An 18,019-nucleotide genomic window follows, 5' to 3' on the forward strand; every position below is an offset into this window, starting at 1 on the left:
AATATATAACAATCATAAAAATTAGATAACATCTTATTGCATTGGACAAACAATAAATCAAAGTTCTTGTCGAAAACTCTTTTCAGGCTTTTTGATTGACCTTATTGAGCATTGTTGCAGCTAGGGTCCAAATTTTGGGGCGTTGTTCCACTAGGATTGTGCACCGTTTTATCTGACAGCACTTTATATATTTTCAATTACGTTTGATTTGTGGAAAGTTTTACGACTTGCACCTATACCATGTTACTTTGAGGTGCAGCTCTATATACCTTTTGGTAGATTTCTAGGATTATTTTTTATTTTTTTTTTCAGGGCACACTGCTGTACTGTACAGGTAGTCATTCCTGTGTCACAAGGTCGGTGTTTTATTTTGTATATTGTTGCATTTATCAAGAATTAATAAAGATTACATATATTAATTGCATTGGATACCGACTCCATTGTATAGGTTATTGTGCATTATTTTTGTGGTGGTTCATTAGCTCATTTTGTTATAAAGAAATGATCGAAAAATCCAAAAAAGTATTCCAGAATGGGCAGAAGAAATCAATTCTATTGAGTAAGTAAAAAAATAAAATAAACCCAAATAGAATTACCTGTCTGTACTCAGATTTCTTAATGGTTAATTTTTCTATATTGTAGAAGTATCAGATTTTCAATCATATGAAATATATTCTTGATAATTTTTGCATCCTTTTTTTTTTTTTTACAATGAAACTAAACCAAACCAAGCAGCGATAAATATTAATCTAAAAAAAACAAAACATGTGGCATTCCATAAAATATGGAATTCCATAAAAATTAGAAAACTGTACGCATTTCAGAAATCATATTAAATAAATCAAAGAGACGCAAAAATAGTTTCTACAAAGGAAGTTTTTAATTCGACATTACGGAAATAAAACTAGGCACTTTTATTTCCAGGATACAAAAATTTAAATAGTTCTGAAATAAATAGACTATTGCAGATCTATACAGCTGGTTCCACTTGCATGTTTTTATTATATTTTTTTTTCCCCAAAAATTTTTTTTATTTTTTTTTACAAAATATTATACAAATCAAATACTTGGGTGAACTGAATTACCACATACACATTTTTTCCCTCATCAGTTTTGTACCTCACATGTTCTCCAAAACAAATGAAGTGTAAACTAAATATATAATATTAAAATACAGAATACGAACAACAGAAATCACATTCTGTCTGGGAAGATTTTTTTTTTTCCAAAAACGTAGAGAAAAACAATAAGTAAATAACCATGTGTAGAGGTAATAGGTAACATACAACTATATTCACCGACATTCATTTCTACAAAAAAAAATCTGATTATTATTCTTGTAAAAAAATGTCAATTTGTCCCTCAGCAGTAATTTTTCACTAATCTGAGACAAACTGGTTGCTGTGGACCCTCTGTGCAACCTGTCCGTCTTAGAAGACTCCGCACTTTGCTTACAGTAAAAATCTGTTCTCCGTCTCCTGTATTACTAATCAGATTTTTTTCTTAATATTTAAAAAACAAAAACTAACCGTGAGGATTAATCACATGGCATAAGTTATGTGTTGTACATATACAATACTTAAGTGATTTTAATAAATTACACATATTAAAAAGATGGAAATTACAGTCCATGTGCACAACCCTTGTGATATTTGGTGACAAAAACTCACTTAAGAGTACAGGTACGATAGGAAAAAAAAACAACATACATTTACATCACACAAAAACACATCACAATAAAAACATGTATGAGGAGAGTAATAATGTATAATAGATATTATTCAATAGAATATCTGAATTACTTGCTATAAAACTTCAGATGAAAGGTCCCTTTGGAGATTGCATAGCAAAGGCCACAGTATACATTACTACTATAAAGTTCCATCAATGAAGAATTAAATCTTGTAATTTAAGTTATAAAACTGCCAGGCGGAGTTTTTTGCTTTATGAAAAGAGAGTGTGCATGACATGGAAAAGAGCATTTTGTGTCACATTTCATTTATAGGCCAAAGTAGTTGTGCTTTGCAGTTGTACAAAAAAAAAGGGGAGGAAGGGTTGTAGTCCAAATCATGTCCAAAAGAGAAGTAAAATATATGGCTTTCAAAGCTTGTATCACAGAAGAGTGGCCATTGTGTCTACCAAGCGTGCACCAGCTCAAATTCTTCACAGGGGACGCGGTTGCTGCATTCTGGCAAATTAAGGAAGAGAGAAGGGTAATTAATTCACAAATTCAATTCAATGCAATAAACATGGTTCAAAAACAGACTTCAGATTCCGTTTTCGTTTCTTCCTCTCCTTCAAAAATCCATAACTTTTATTTCTCCATCAATATAGTCATATGAGTGCTGTGGGTTTTTTTTGCAGGACGAGTTGTACTTTTGAATGACACCATTCATTATACCAGATAGTGTACTGGGAAAAGTGCAATTCAAAATAAATATATAAAATAAAAAAAAATTATATATATTATATATACACACATATATAATATATACACACACACATATTATATATTTATTTTATTTGTTTACATTCACCAGGTTCACTATATAGTAAAACTGACCTGACAATAGGATTCTACAGGTCAATAAGAGTATGCAGATACCAAACATGTATAGTTTTTTTTTTATGTGGTAAAAAAAAATATATATATATTTTTTGCTTTTGTTGATATTTTCTGAGACATTTTCATTTATCGGGATCTGGGGCTCTATGAGGGCTTATTTTTGTGTCCTGAGCGTTTTTATTGATACCATTTTGGATACATACGATGCTTTGATCACCCCTTATGGTATTTTATTGCAATTTTCCTGTGGCCAAAATAAAACGTAATTCTGGTGGTTTGATTTTTTTTTCTCGTAATGGCGTTTACCGATCAGATTAATTTATTTTAGATTTTGATAAATCGGCTATTTCAAAACGCAGCAATACCAAATGTGTATTTTTTTTATAAAATATATATATATATATGAACGGATTCTGAGATCAGATTGCTTGTGCTATACACAGCAGTGCATCAGCACTGTTACATATAGCAGAATATGCTATATAAGGGACCTAACAGGTTAACAGTCGCAGTCAGAGCTCCTCTCCCCCCGCAGCAGTTAAAGGAACATGATGGCTGATTAAATCAGCTGTCATTTGCCGTGAAAAACGCGGGCTCAGCGTGCGAGCCCGCAACAAAGGCAGGGACATGACATATGACGTAACTGTACGTCATATGTCGTGAAGAGGTTAAACAAACTCATGATACAGAGTAAAGAAGAAAAAAAAACATTTAAAAATCCAGGAAAACTTCTTATAGGAACCATATCTTACCTGCTTGATCGGTGTCAGTCATCTGCTTGCTACTATTTGCTGTATCTGAAGTTGCGGGGCTGGGTGCATCTTCTAATCCCTGGCCTTCTGATTCGTCCAGATTGAGAGAGGCAGGGTCTTCCACGACAGAATTGATCAATCTGTTCAATGAAAGCGTTTAATCAAGGCTGGGTAAGTGCAGAGATAACAACTGAACAGTGAAGAGGCAGACAGAGGGCCAGAGGATTGGCGCCAGTCCAGGAGAAGCGCATCAGTTTCGCTGGCCCCAACGTGCCTCAGCCCGCTGCCCAGTAGTGGACAACCACTTTATGCATGATCAGATTAATTCTTCTCTACAAAGGTTCTCTTATATCACAGATGTAAAGACACTAAAGACAAGGTTCTTAAAGAGGTTGTTCTACCATGAATACAATACAGTTGATTTAAAAGAGAAACTTGTTTGACTCAAAGTCACAACACATGGTTCTGACGAGTATAGGCAGGCACGGACGCATTATAACCAGATCTTTAGATCCTGGTCATAGAGAAACATCAAGATGAGAAGACTGTTCTGGTAAACAGCAGGTCCCAGACCAGGATTGCCAAACTGTAAAAATAGGGCACTTTTTTCCCCCCGCCCATATAAAAAAAAAAAAAATTGGCCGAACACCCCCACCCATCCCACGCAGAACGGGATTCTGATATATGTGCCGGCGGTGCCATAGACTATAATGGTGCAGACAGAGCTAACATGTGCTCTACCGTACACCATTTTTGGGGGTATACACCTACTGGAGACAGACACCCAGACACAGCCTACTACATCTGGGTGTCCGCCTCCATTAGGTGGACACGGCCAAAAATGATGCACATCAGAGAGAATGTTTGCACCATTATAGTCTATGGCCCCGTCGGCACATAACTCCGAATCCAGTTTTGAGAGGGGTTCGGACGTAAGCCACTGAACGGGTGCCAATACCGCAATGTGAAAGCACCCTAGACTACACTGGGTGGGTGGAGAGAGGAGGGAGAGTTTCATAGGGCTCCATAATACACATGCATGACCTGAAACACAAAATAACTTGAATTAAAATTAATGTGTAAGGCACGGATACATGGGGACATTCCGAAAAAGAAAAACTGTTTTACAGCATCTCTCAGCTCTGGTTAATAAGGGGGGCTACTAAAAGTTCATATGAAAGAAGATGGTGAACTGTAAAGCTTTTCTTCTTTTTTTGAGGTCTACAAATAGACAAGATACTTTCTAAATGCAAGTCTGGAAGGGAAACCACAACACTGGCATGGTGCTGCTTGTCACAAACCCCATACTGTAGAGAAAGCTATAAGTAGCAGTAATCTTGAGGAATCAATTAGGACGTGAATTGCTTAATAGCTCCATCTCAAGAAAAAGGGAGTGTCGCACAGACCACAGACAAGCTGGGTTTTTGAAGGAGTGACCCTTTTTCACTAACTTAAAATGCACTACCCTTAAATGCATTTTTAAATCTAACCAACCCCTTTAAACAAACTAAACTTTCAGCTATTGTGCAAGTGCAGCATTGATCAGAACAGTATGCAGCCAGATTTAGGACTCAATATTCTTTTCCCTTAGTTATCCACTTAATGCAAATTTATCTTTATTGTTGTACATCTGCCCGCCAGATGTTTTATTTAAAGATATAATGTACTGTTACATAGGATGAATGCTATTCCCAGTATGGCCTGTAAGTACTTCGAGGGATAGATTAAAAAGGGAGCAACATGATTAATGGTTTCTCTAAACGTCCAAAACACTTGGCTTGTCCTGTTGTATTAATTTTTACCTTTTATCGGCTTAATCTGAGCACTATCTTATCTAAAGTTTTGGGAGGTAGTTAAAGACATGTTGCAAAAAAAGAAAAAAAAGAAAAGAAGTCCAAAAGGGTTGGCAATTACATGCAAGTACAGTAGCTGTATGTACAAGTTAAAGGGTATATCTGGGACTTTCTGAAAAACAAAGAATATGCATCAGCACTAACAGGCAGGCAGTTGCCACTTACCTGCCTGTTGTGCCCGACACTGTTCTTCCCCATCAGAGTGGTCACAGACAGCTCTTGCAAACGATACAGCTGCCTACATCACGTCGACAGAGCAGCTACCTCTTTTCCACCCTGCTCTGTCGACAGGGAAGGACATCCCATGTCATTCTGATTGACAGCCGGATTCCCGCTGCCTACTGAGGCAGCCGGCTGTCAATCAGAATGACATCGGAGTCACGCCCCGCCTACAGAGCAGGGTGGAAAAGAAGATGCTGCTCTGTCGACGTGATGTAGACAGCTGAATTGCTGTCAGCAGCGGTCTGTGACCACTCTGATGGGGAAGAACAGTGTCAGGCACAACAGGCAGGTAAGTAACAACTGCCTGCCTGTTAGTGCTGACACATATTCTTTCTTTTTCAGAAAGTCCCAGATATACCCTTCAAAAGAGAACCTCCTTTAGAGACAGCATGCTACAGTAATTAAATTGGTGGGTGGGGTAGTAAACGAAAAATCCTACCTTTTTGGTCACAAATGGGTATTTAGTCATTGACAAACGTTAAATGAGGCTGCAAGTGAACGGAAGGTGGGATGATTCCTGGCTAGTGAATTGATCCTTTGTATTATCTAGCTTCACCCAAAGTGTTTATTGATGTATCTTCTGCAGATGTAGTGACACAGAAGACATGTCAAAGTATATGAAGAAAATCAATGTATTAGTTGGGAATTCCTAAATATAGTCAATTTTTTTGTGTTCTTCCTGTAAAAATGTGCAGCTAAAACCCTGCAAATTCGAGTACAACCTTCAGTTTTGCATGTGGTTTTCATTGCATGGTCAAAAACTTCATGTACAGTAACATGCCCTAACACAACTGGTGGGGGAGGGTTTGCCGCAACAAGTTTGTATGGTCATGTTCTTCATTTTCTTTTCTTTATTGAGTGCTCATAATAGAAATGTGCACAAACCAAGAATTATAAAGTTCACCTGCATGAATAATGATATCTTGAGTTCTGGGGAACATACGTGAATTGCGTTTTTTGCCTCTTCCTCTCAAAATCCACCCATCCATCATCAGCTCGTTTCCTTTTTGTTAGGCCTTGTCTGTCTTTTTTTGCAACGTACTCGGCATATGTTTGGACACAATAGCTTTCCGCAAATCTGCTGATGTTTACTGCTGCAAGGAAAAATAAAGAATTGTGAAAAATTACAAGAAAAAAATTCTTAAAATTAAAATTCTTCAGTAATACATAACATACAGAAGATGCGGCCCTGCCGGGAGGGCGAGGTGCAGTGCTTTTGTAAGACTCCAGTCTCGGTGTACCTTTTTTACAGTCTGATATGTAAACATGTTAGCCATGAAGAAATAGAAGAAACAAAATGCAAAGTTTCAAGGCAATTTTCAATGGAGTGTACAAATGAATATTCAATGTATGAACAGTTTAAAAAAAGGAAGATCAATGAAAAAAGATGCATCACTGCAATATACATCATACATTTATCTAAAGGTGTTGTCCAGGCGTGCAGAAAAGGTCTACAGTCACTATGACTGTATACTGAAAAATCGTGACACTATGGGGGGCACAAGCAGTCACAATTACCCTGGTGCAATGGGTAATGCGGTTGTGTGACATGCTGACTAGTCTTAACCAGCTTCTCTCAATTCACTTCTATTGAGAGAAGCCAAATAAGTCTAGTTGGCAAGTGACCGAGAGTGAGCAAATTGCCTACATGTGGTCAGGTGAACCCCAAATCGCACTGGGAAACTAACAGTGCGCAAAACCCGCTGTTACAATTCAGCAGTCTGCAACCATAAAGTTGCTGAAGACTTTTGTTAAAGGCCTGGAAAACCCTTTTGACACAAATCATGACACAATATTAGAATGTCCCCAATATTACCATTTAATTAGCGTCATTGCATTGGATGATTGGAGTTGATGCACACAACTTCAAGAGAACATACTCTACTTTGCCTACAGGGAATATGGGTTATATATGCAGCATATTGTCCAGTTGAAGCGAGTTGCACATTACATTAATTGCATTGTGAATAATATTTGCCAAAATCTCATCCACAGGCTGTAGAGAAAATCCACAGCATAAGTTAACTAGCGCTGCAGGTTTCGAAATCCGCAAACTGTTAATTTCTAGTACGTTAAATCAACAGTATTTTGCTGCTGTGGATTTGCTGCGATTTTTACCCTTTGCAAATTCTACAGAAGATAATGCCCCATGTTAAGATCTATGACCAGCTACAGTCCCCCCCATACAAATGAAAGCTGCTGGCTGACCGCTCTCTCTCCAGCGACTTCCTCATACAAATGAACATTTACGTCGGCAGAACATTCATGCGTTTTCATGGAGAAAGTCGCTTCCTTAAATATTAGATTGTCGACAGATTCCACCAACTCTAGTCTAATGTGTATGGAATGTCCAAACTTCGCAACGAAATACCAAAGCCAGTAAAGGAGTTGACCAGGAAGACACTATTGTTGATTTATCAGTGGGATAGGTCATCAATATGAGGTCAGTGATGGAGGGCTGGGTTTGACATCTAGGCCACCCCCAAGGTTAGGTGATATCTGCTCCAGCAGTGGACTGAACCACCCTGACACACTGTCCCTTTGAACCACCTCTACACAGCAACATTACAGTTGAAGTTCAAGAACTGGAAAATCTCTCTGAGATTGGCATCTTAAATATAATATTATATATGTATAAAAATAAATTTGGGGGCATTTTCATGACATTTAAAAAGTAGAACCTAGAGGCCACAAAACTCTTCCTGCACCTCAACTTGAAGGCAGTAAAGGAACTAGAAGATTAACACTTACAGTTTTTGTTCTAACGGAACAAAGTTTCTTGGCAAAGTAGTCTTCATCTCTCAAAAGAACGTCAAACAGTTTTCTTTTAATGTGCAACCATCAATTCATCACATACCTTCCACATTGCTCACTGGTGTAAACAGACTAGCACAATATATCTATTTTTTGTAAGAGTCTTTACATAAACCAGCAGGTTTACTTTGCAATTGCGCCAGTAAACATTAGTGTGAAACCTATGTAAATTTCCAATATACAGAAGCTTTACGTGTTATTTCCACAATAGATATATAAGTTTAGACTGTTCGATAATAAGATCACAGCATCAACAAGAGTGGACAGAATGTCTTCTCAGATATGATCTTCATTTAGTTATTGTTATGGGAAATAAAGTAACGCACATTTGACAAACTGTTTTTCTTTTGATGAAAAAATCACAAGAAACAAAATGGAAAAAGGGGGCAGTGTTTATCCAAACCCCACCCAAAAGGACTTAAATACCCCATTCCTGGCTTATTTAAACATTGGTAAGTGTGCAAACTGTGAGACGGGACTGAAAACATTTAGGCCTCAATTCATCAAAGCCATTTAGCCAGAATTCTGGTGTAAAATTGTTTTGAAAAGTTGCAAAATTTTAGTGCAACTCAGGGTTGCGCAAAAATTTTGCCATGAAAATATCAAAGGTTGCAGTTTTGGTTGGAAAACTGGTTCGGCAGGGACCCCGATATGCGTAAATAATAACTACTAAAAGCACAACTACCAGCGTGGAACTACTTTGTCTATATAGCAGCTAAATGTCTACCTCCTAACCACTCTTCAATTTACATGCTGAAAAAGTCTCCTTCTCTCCGTAAGGTGTGACTGCAGCAGCTTACCATACTACAGGTATTTTATTGGTGTTATGACATACACAACCCAAATAGGTGAGCATCCCCGTTACCCCATATTTTACCTTGATCCTTCGATATGACCCCATTTCAGCTAGTCTCCCTCTTTTTCAAAAGTTGCAGATTTTCACGGCTCCGCCAAACTGGGTGGAGCTGGGGCATGGCGCCATAACTCGCATGAGCTGTCCCACTACTTACGCTAAAAATCTTACAGCAGTCAGGGACTAGAGTAAGATTCCTGACGTGGCGCACGGTGCCACACGAAACTCAACTGACTCTCTTGATCCGGTAAGAGGAATGTAACTCTTAATGAATCAGGAGCGTCTGACTCATACACAAACTCTTACGAAGACCGGCTAGAAAATTGCCAGTTCTGATGAATCAGGGCTCTAGTTCTTTTAGCAAGTCCGTTGTAGAGGTACCTTTTAAATTAAACAGAGCCAAGAACAAACCCAGTCATGACTCAACTTTCCTATACTCGCTGCAAAACAAAGCAGATGTAGCGCTAACTTTTGCAGAAGTTATTACCATACTAGTGGTCATCCACATTGCCTGAAGGCAAGCATAACCATGGGAAAACTTGCCTTTAGAGTTCAAAGATCTAAATTTATTTATTTTATAGGGGTTTATACGATTCAAAAATATATTTATATAGAAATACACAAAAGGGTAGAGACTGAATTGTAATTCTAAAATTCTGTTAACATGATCCCCTTTTCGGATTTCTATAGAAACGGCTCCATTAAGAAAGTTAATCAAAGCACAAGGCAAAATGCCTAGATTTCAAGCATATGCCTTATATCTAAGTTATTGCAGGACAAAAGAGATCGATGTTATGTGAGAAAGTAGGTGGCTTTCATGCCTTTACCAACACAGAATAATACTTAGACGAAAAAGTTCTTTTTATTGCCTGCCTTCATACAGCAACAATTTACCAACATTCCTTCAAGTCCCAGCAGCTTTGCAGCTTTCAGACTTTAATCTGCAAGCCAAGCTCTGGCTTTAAGCCATCTGGAGAACGGATGAATCAGCAAAATGAATTGGCTGTCAACTAGTGTCCTCTGCAGTTTCCAACTAACAGTCTGGAATAAAAAACACTCACAGAAAGAAAAAGGGTATTGTCCCTGGACTTTAACATGTCCGCGTACAGAGTACCGTCAGCAGCAGGGTCTGAAAAAGAGCATTTAAGCTACAAAAGCACAAGAGGCCCAAACAGTGAATGCTAAATCCATTGTAAAGTCTGGCTGGCTACTGAAAATGAAGTAAAGGCTGTGATAGATACTGAATTTTGTGTTTTAATACTTGCATATTTAGCTTATGTACAAAACTTGGGTCAATGCATGGCAGAGAGCGTTACATGTGACATTTGCTGACATGTCTATGGAAGGGACCTGGAGCGGTAGATGCCACTTTGCAGGACTTCAGAGGAAAGCAAACTTGGACATCTATATATATAATTGTCTTATCCCGTCCGTCTGTCTGTCTAGGAAATCCCGCGTCACTCATCGGTCCGGCAGCGGCCAATCAGCGCCGCGGGATTTCTGAAAAAAGATGGCGGCCGTTAGCGGCTCATCTGCGGGACGGAGCGGAGCGGAGATGCAGCCGGGAGATGACCGGCGCGAGGCGCTCATCTCCCAGCCGGTAACAGCAGAAGGACCTCGACCGCCGGACCCATCTGCGGGACGGAGATGCAGCCGGGAGATGAGCGGCGCGAGGCGCTCATCTCCCGGCCGGTAGCAGCGGAAGGACCGCCGGCGTCGCTGACCTCCATGCGGAAGGTAGGACCGGGGAGCAGCGCTGCGGGTCGGAATACTTCTGCTGCGAGCGCCCGCTCATGTCCCGGGTTCTCGCAGAGGAAGTACCCGCACAGGCAGCGCCGCTCCGCGGTCCTCACCAAGACGATTCGATGATTGGTCGCGGTCTTCGGACCCGACCAATCACTGATCTTAGCGCAAAAGTTAAACACCGCTGTGCTGATTGGTCGCGGGCAGCGTCCGCGACCAATCACCGATTTAGGCGCCACATTTAAATATCGGCCGCGACCAATCAGAACAGCGGTGTTTAAATCGGGAGCCAAGATCGGTGATTGGTCGCGGCCGATATTTAAATTTGGCGCCCAAATCGGTGATTGGTCGCGGCCAGCGCCAGCGACCAATCAGCGATTTTTAACACAAATGTCCGGACCTTTGTAACACCATGCGGATACTGTCGGGACATCAGCGGCTAGGGTGTGAAGGGAGGACCGGGGAGCGGCGCCGCGGGTCGGGATACTTCTGCTGCGAGCGCCAGCTCATGTCCCTGGTTCTCGCAGCAGAAGTATCCGCACAGGCATGACATCCAATTGGTCACGGCCGCTATTTAAATGTGCCGCACAAATCGGTGATTGGTCGCGGTCTTGGCCCGCGACCAATCACTAATCTTGCCACCAAAGTTAAACACTACTGTGCTGATTGGTCGCGGACGCTGCCCGCGACCAATCACCGCTTTGGGCGCCAAATTTAAATATCGGCCGCGACCAATCAGCACAGTAGTGTTTAACTTTGGTGGCAAGATCAGTGATTGGTCGCGGGCCAAGACCGCGACCAATCACCGATTTGTGCGGCACATTTAAATAGCGGCCGCGACCAATTGGATGTCAGCGCCACTCCCCGGTCCTCCCTTCACACCCCAGCCGCATGGATGTCAGCGGCGCTGCCTGTGCGGATACTTCTGCTGCGAGAACCAGGGACATGAGCGGGCGCTCGCAGCAGAAGTATCCCGACCCGCGGCGCCGCTCCCCGGTCCTCCCTTCACTCCCTAGCCGCTGATGTCCCGACAGTATCCGCATGGTGTTACAAAGGTCCGGACATTTGTGTTAAAAATCGCTGATTGGTCGCTGGCGCTGGCCGCGACCAATCACCGATTTGGGCGCCAAATTTAAATATCGGCCGCGACCAATCATCGATCTTAGCTCCACATTTAAACACCGCTGTACTGATTGTTCGCAGACGCTATTTAAATGTGGCGCCAAAATCGGTGATTGGTCGCGCCCAGCGTCGGCGACCAATCAGCACAGCGGTGTTTAAATGTGGAGCCAAGATCGTCAAGGCCGATATTTAAATTGGGCGCCCAAATCGGTGATTGGTCGCGGCCAGCGCCAGCGACCAATCAGCGATTTTTAACACAAATGTCCGGACCTTTGTAACACCATGCGGATACTGTGGGGAGATCAGCGGCTAGGGTGTGAAGGGAGGACCGGCGCTGCGGGTCGGGATACTTCTGCTGCGAGCGCCCACTCATGTCCCGGGTTCTCGCAGCGGAAGTATCCGCACAGGCAGCGGCGCTCCCAGGTCCTCACTAATACGATTCCGCTCCCCGCTCCTCACCAATACGATTCGCTGATTGGTCGCGCTCTCCGCACGCGACCAATCAGTGATCTTGGCGCTAAAGTTAAACACCGCTCTGCTGATTGGTCGCGGCCGCTGCCCGCGACCAATCACCGATTTGGGCGCCACATTTAAATAGCGACCGCGACCAATCACCGATCTTGCCGCCAAATTTAAACACTGCTGTGCTAATTGGTCGCGGACGCCAGCCGCGACCCATCAGCGAGCTTGGCGCCAAATTTAAACAACGCTCTGCTGATTGGTTGCAACCACCGGCCGCGACCCATCAGCATTATTGGCGCCAAATTTAAACACCGCTCTGCTGATTGGCGCCAAATTTAAACAACACTCTGCTGATTGGTTGAGGCCGCCGGCCGCGACCAATCACCGATTTGGGCGCCACATTTAAATAGCGGCCGCGACCAATCACCGATCTTGCCGCCACATTTAAATACTGCTGTGCTAATTGGTCGCGGACGCCAGCCGCGACCAATCAGCGAGCTTGGCGCCAAATTTAAACAATGCTCTGCTGATTGGTCGCGGCCGTCAGCCGCGACTAATCAGCGATTTTGGGGCCAAATTTAAACCCCGCTCTGCATCGCTCTGCTGATTGGTCGAGGCCGGCGACCGCGACCAATCAGCAGAGCGATGCAGAGCGGGGTTTAAATTTGGCCCCAAAATCGCTGATTAGTCGCGGCTGACGGCCTCGACCAATCAGCAGAGCGTTGTTTAAATTTGGCGCCAAAATCGCTGATTAGTCGCGGGCGGCGGCCGCGACCAATCAGCAAATCGTGCTAGTGAGGACTGGAGAGCGTGTTTAAATTTGGCACCAAAATCGCTGATTAGTCGCGACCGCGACCAATCAGCAAAGAGGTGTTTAAATTTGGCGACAATACTGCTGATTGGTTACGGCCGGCGACCGCGACCAATCAGCAGAGCGATGCAGAGTGGGGTTTAAATTTGGCGCCAAAATCGCTGATTGGTTGAGGCCCCCGGCCGCGACCAATCAGCAGAGCGTTGTTTAAATTTGGCGCCAATCAGCAGAGCGGTGTTTAAATTTGGCGCCAATCAGCAGAGCGGTGTTTAAATTTGGCGCCAATAATGCTGATGGGTCGCGGCCGGCGACCGCGACCCATCAGCAGAGCGTTGTTTAAATTTGGCACAAAAAACGCAGATTGGTCGCGGCCGGTGGTTGCGACCAATCAGCAGAGTGAGGTTTAAATTTGGCGCCAATACTGCTGATTGATCTCTGCCAGCGATCGCGATCAATCAGCAGAGTATTGTTTAAATTTGGCGCCAATCTCGCTGATTGGTTGCGTCTGGCGTCCGCGACCAATCAGCAGAGCGTTGTTTAAATTTGGCGCCAAGCTCGCTGATTGGTTGCGGCTGGCGTCCGCGACCAATTAGCACAGCAGTGTTTAAATGTGGCGGCAAGATCGGTGATTGGTCGCGGCCGGCGGCCTCAACCAATCAGCAAAGTGTTGTTTAAATTTGGCGCCAATCAGCAGAGCGGTGTTTAAATTTGGCGCCAATAATGCTGATGGGTCGCGGCCGGCGACCGCGACCAATCAGCAGAGCGTTGTTTAAATTTGGCGCCAATCTCGCTGAATGCCAGCCGCGACCAATCAGCGATTTTGGCGCCAAATTTAAACCCCGCTCTGCATTGCTCTGCTAATTGTGCCCAGTCGGCCGCATACCTATTCTAGAATACCCGATGCGTTAGAATCGGGCCACCATCTAGTAAAAAAATATCTAGGATAGAAGTGAGGCGCGAGTACAAAACGTTAAGTCCCTTTATCCACCTTTGACCATTTTTTAAGGTATCTGCATTTTTTTTTTAAATTTATAATACAATTCCATATTAGAATTGCAACATTTAAAGATCTATTTAATAATCTAAACAGTCTGTAAAATCTGGTGTCAAATTCACTTTAAAAGATGTTGTCCACTACTCAGACAACCCCTTCTCAATCATTATATTCCCATCTCCAAGTAAAATAATAGCAGATATACTTGGCCTTTGGTGCTGGCGCCGTTCCAACAGTGTCGGCACGGGCTCTCTCTTGGGGCTCGCGTGACTGATTTGCTGCAGGGATTGCATGACATTCACTTGATCCCTGCAGCCAATCAGCAGCCTTGTCACTCTCCCCTCCTTTAGAGGTAACAGACATCTGGAGGAAGGCAGAGCTGCAGCTGCTCTCTCATTTCCTCTAGATGTCTGATTTGTCCAAACGAGGGAAGAGTAAAGCAGCCGCTGAGTGGCCGCAGGGATCGCATGACATAATAATGTCATGTGAGTCCCGGAAGAGCCAGTGTCGACTCAGCTGGCGCAGTGCTGGTACCAGAGGCGAGTATAGCGGTTATTATTTTATGTGGGGGAAACAGTGACAGACAAAGTTGTCCGAGAAGTGGAAATTTTCTCTAAGGTGGACTTCCAGTTACGGAAATATGCACCTCTACTTTTTTTTAAAGCTTGTGATGTGCCTTGTTAACTATCCTGTAACTTTGTTTGCCTTATCCTTTGCAAAGGTTTATGGCTTTGATATCTGCATCTACTGTAGCTTTGTATAATGCAGCAGAGAAAGGAAATGGAAAGTTAAAAGGGATTGTTCGGTCACAACTAGTGATGAGCGCAAGTGCTCGTTACTCGAGTTTGCCTAGGGGGCTCAGGTATGCACAGAGTATCGTGGGTGCTCAAGTGACATGTTCAAGTCGGACTCCTGAAAACACAGAATTTCGAATTCTCCCAGCAATTGTAGGTATGAATAAATGTCACCAATCCTTCCATTTTCACAAACATATAAAACCTAGCTGGAGGTGCGCAAGTGGCATGAGGAAGCCAGAAATATCAAAGCTACTGCAGGCAAAACTTTATGTGAGAGTTTATTAGAACACTAAACATTCATTACAAAATTAAAACGAGAGAGAAAATGCTCCAATAAACATGTTATCCTATGTATAAAAATTATAACATGACTAGACAAACCGCAAATTGCTTAGGAATTGGTATTTACATTGTCATGGAGTCGGCAGTTTTATAGACGGCAGCTACTTTGCAGCACAATGACCCAAAAAAAGGCGGTAGGCATTAATTATCATGACGCTACAAAGAAATACAACTATTTAATTGAGGAACTCCTGTTGCCATTTTTGTTAAAAGGAAGAATCCACCTTAGGCAGACTGTGGCTTTTTGGTCCATGGCCAAGAGATGGCTGGAGGGAGAAGGGACGCGAGCCAAATTCTTGTCACTCAAACATATTAGTGTTGTATTATCACACCTGTGCACCCAAGAAGGTGACTCGTGTTCCTATGGGCCGAGGAGTGGCAGCTCCGCTCCCTCCCAGTCTCCCCTTATTAACTCATTAGCAAGGAAATGCTATTCCCGGCAGACAACGCTGCGAATAGATATTATAAAGAACTATTAACAATGAAACTTCACATCATAATTTCCCTTGATGAGCAACAGTCAAAAGAACTGAAAAAAATAACAAGGAGATGTGCAGCATCAGAAACAATGAATACTGGAAGCCTGTGCTAGCATTTCTTCTGCGGTGTTGCTATCAGTGTGTCAAGAGTGGGAGAAGAGGGTTGCATTGACAATCCAACACAATGGGCAGCACTTTGAACACATTTTATAAGTGGTCATAAACTTGTAAAAAACTCATGAAAGAATAAAGTTACGTTAAAACCAAGCACACCGTTGTTTTTCGTATGAAATTCTCAATAAGTTTGATGTGTCATATGACCCTCTTCCCATTAAAAAAAATAAAGTTGGATCCAAAATGGCCAACATCAAAATGGCCGCCATGGTCACCACCCATCCGGAAAAGTTTTCCCCCTCCCATATACTAATGTGCCACAAACAGGAAGTTGATATCACCAACCATTCCCATTTAATTTAGGTGTATCCATATAAATGGCCCACCCTGTACTTTGAAGGGAATCTGTGACCAAGTTTTTGCTACTCCATCTGACAGCAGCATAATGTAGGGACAGAGAAGCAGATTCCAACGATGTGTCACTTACTGGGCTGCTTGCTGCAGTTTTGATGAAATCACTTTTCTCTGCTGCAAATATAACAGTTCTCTGAATGTAGAGCTGAGTAGAACCCCGCTCACACCACTGATTGGCAGGTTCCTGCCTATGCACAGTGCACACAAATCTACCAATCAATGGTGGAGGAGGGGTTATACAGAGCTCATATACAATATGGTTTACTTGTCCTCTAGTTATAAAATCATAGTTTTATCAACAGGAGGACCAGTAAACCATATTAAATATGAGCTCTGTTTAACCCCGCCCACCCCACCGATGGGCAGCTTTCTGTGTACACTGTGCATAGGCAGGAAGCTGCCAATCAGTGGTGGGAGCGGGGTTAAACAGAGCTCTTATCACTAGCCCTCTATTGATCGTGATATTCTCCTGCTGATCAAACCGTGATTTTACCAAAACTACGGCAATCAAGCCCAGTAATGAGACATTGCTGGACTCAGGTTCTCGGTCTCTACATTATGCTGCGATCAGATTAAGTAAATGCAAATAAGCCTAACCGCTATTTACAAAACCTTTCCCAAGAAGGTTATTGGAGACCCATACAAATAAATTTGCATTCTATCAAGATAGATATCACATAATTTGGTCCACAGTCTGATAGATTAGTCAGAAACCAAATAGATTCAGCAAGTATTAAATCTTTATTAGTAAAATACACAAACATAAATAAGAAAGAAGATAAAAAGTACCTCCATACTGTGAGGGATCAGTAACCGCATATATGTGCCTAATAAAGATATATATGTACACATGATATTATATATCCACGAAAGTGCTATAGTGCAAACCGTGAGTAGAATATACCCTAACAGTGCAAAATGCAATACATGGTATGATAAGGAGATAGACGTACCACAAAGCAGTAATATTGCAGGCACCAAGACTATGCAGCGTCCCTCAGACCCCTACGCACGTTTCATCATAATGACTTCCTCAAGATATAATGAATGAAACATCTAATGAATCAAGCAAAGTGATGAAACACTAATCTGCACAAAGCTCCTGAGTCATGTTTCCTAAACTATTTCTAAGAAGTATTCTATACAGAATTCCTACCTATTGCAGCTATTACAGGGTATTCTGTGAAAAGAAACAAGGGCTCTTTCACATAGAAGACATTGAGATCAAATGTTACATCTGTACTTTTAAGCCAAATTCAGGGCACCAAAGAAAATGTATGGTTAATAATCATCTATTGGTTTATTATACACAGTCTAGGTTCTGAATCTGGTTTTGGCCAAAAAGGAACCCATCAGGTCCCCATAAGCCCCCAAAGTTCCATGAGTATCTGTTAGGGTTCTGTTCATGCATTTTATTCAAGCATGTAGTGTTTCAAAACTCTGCTCATATGAGCGTCAAAAACACATCATCATCAATGCTCAGGATAGGCTACTTAGCCAGGACTAATCCGGCAGGGCGTCTATTCAGACATTGAGCACTGAAACCTCACGTGTTCTTGTGCATTACACAAGAATATGTGGTTTGGCTTCTCATATTGGAGAGCAGAGTTTTTACATTTCTGACCTAAATATGAAGTGGAATCCAACTTGGGCACCCCAAAATCCTAAGTGCTGTGTAGCC

General features: G+C 42.3%; 1 protein-coding gene across 5 annotated transcripts in view; it reads right to left on the reverse strand.

Moving 5' to 3' along the window:
• Positions 1 to 1,962: 1,962 nt before the first annotated feature.
• The window catches only part of PARN (poly(A)-specific ribonuclease), a 110,712-nt gene continuing 94,655 nt past the window's right edge, over positions 1,963 to 18,019 (reverse strand). For 4 of the 5 annotated variants that reach the window (XM_073647712.1, XM_073647711.1, XM_073647708.1 and 1 more), the window contains 3 exons: positions 6,298 to 6,487; positions 3,319 to 3,458; positions 1,963 to 2,188 (listed from right to left, as the gene is read on the reverse strand). In XM_073647712.1, the coding sequence (XP_073503813.1) occupies positions 2,136 to 2,188; positions 3,319 to 3,458; positions 6,298 to 6,487 (383 nt within the window). In that variant the 3' untranslated portion in view covers positions 1,963 to 2,135. The remainder of the gene's footprint in view (positions 2,189 to 3,318; positions 3,459 to 6,297; positions 6,488 to 18,019) is intronic. The other variant, XM_073647709.1, reaches the window with a different exon arrangement.

This window comes from Phyllobates terribilis, unplaced genomic scaffold, assembly GCF_046119375.1.
Source record: "Phyllobates terribilis strain yellow unplaced genomic scaffold, ASM4611937v1 Scaffold_9__5_contigs__length_417890890, whole genome shotgun sequence".
NCBI lineage: Eukaryota > Metazoa > Chordata > Amphibia > Anura > Dendrobatidae > Phyllobates > Phyllobates terribilis.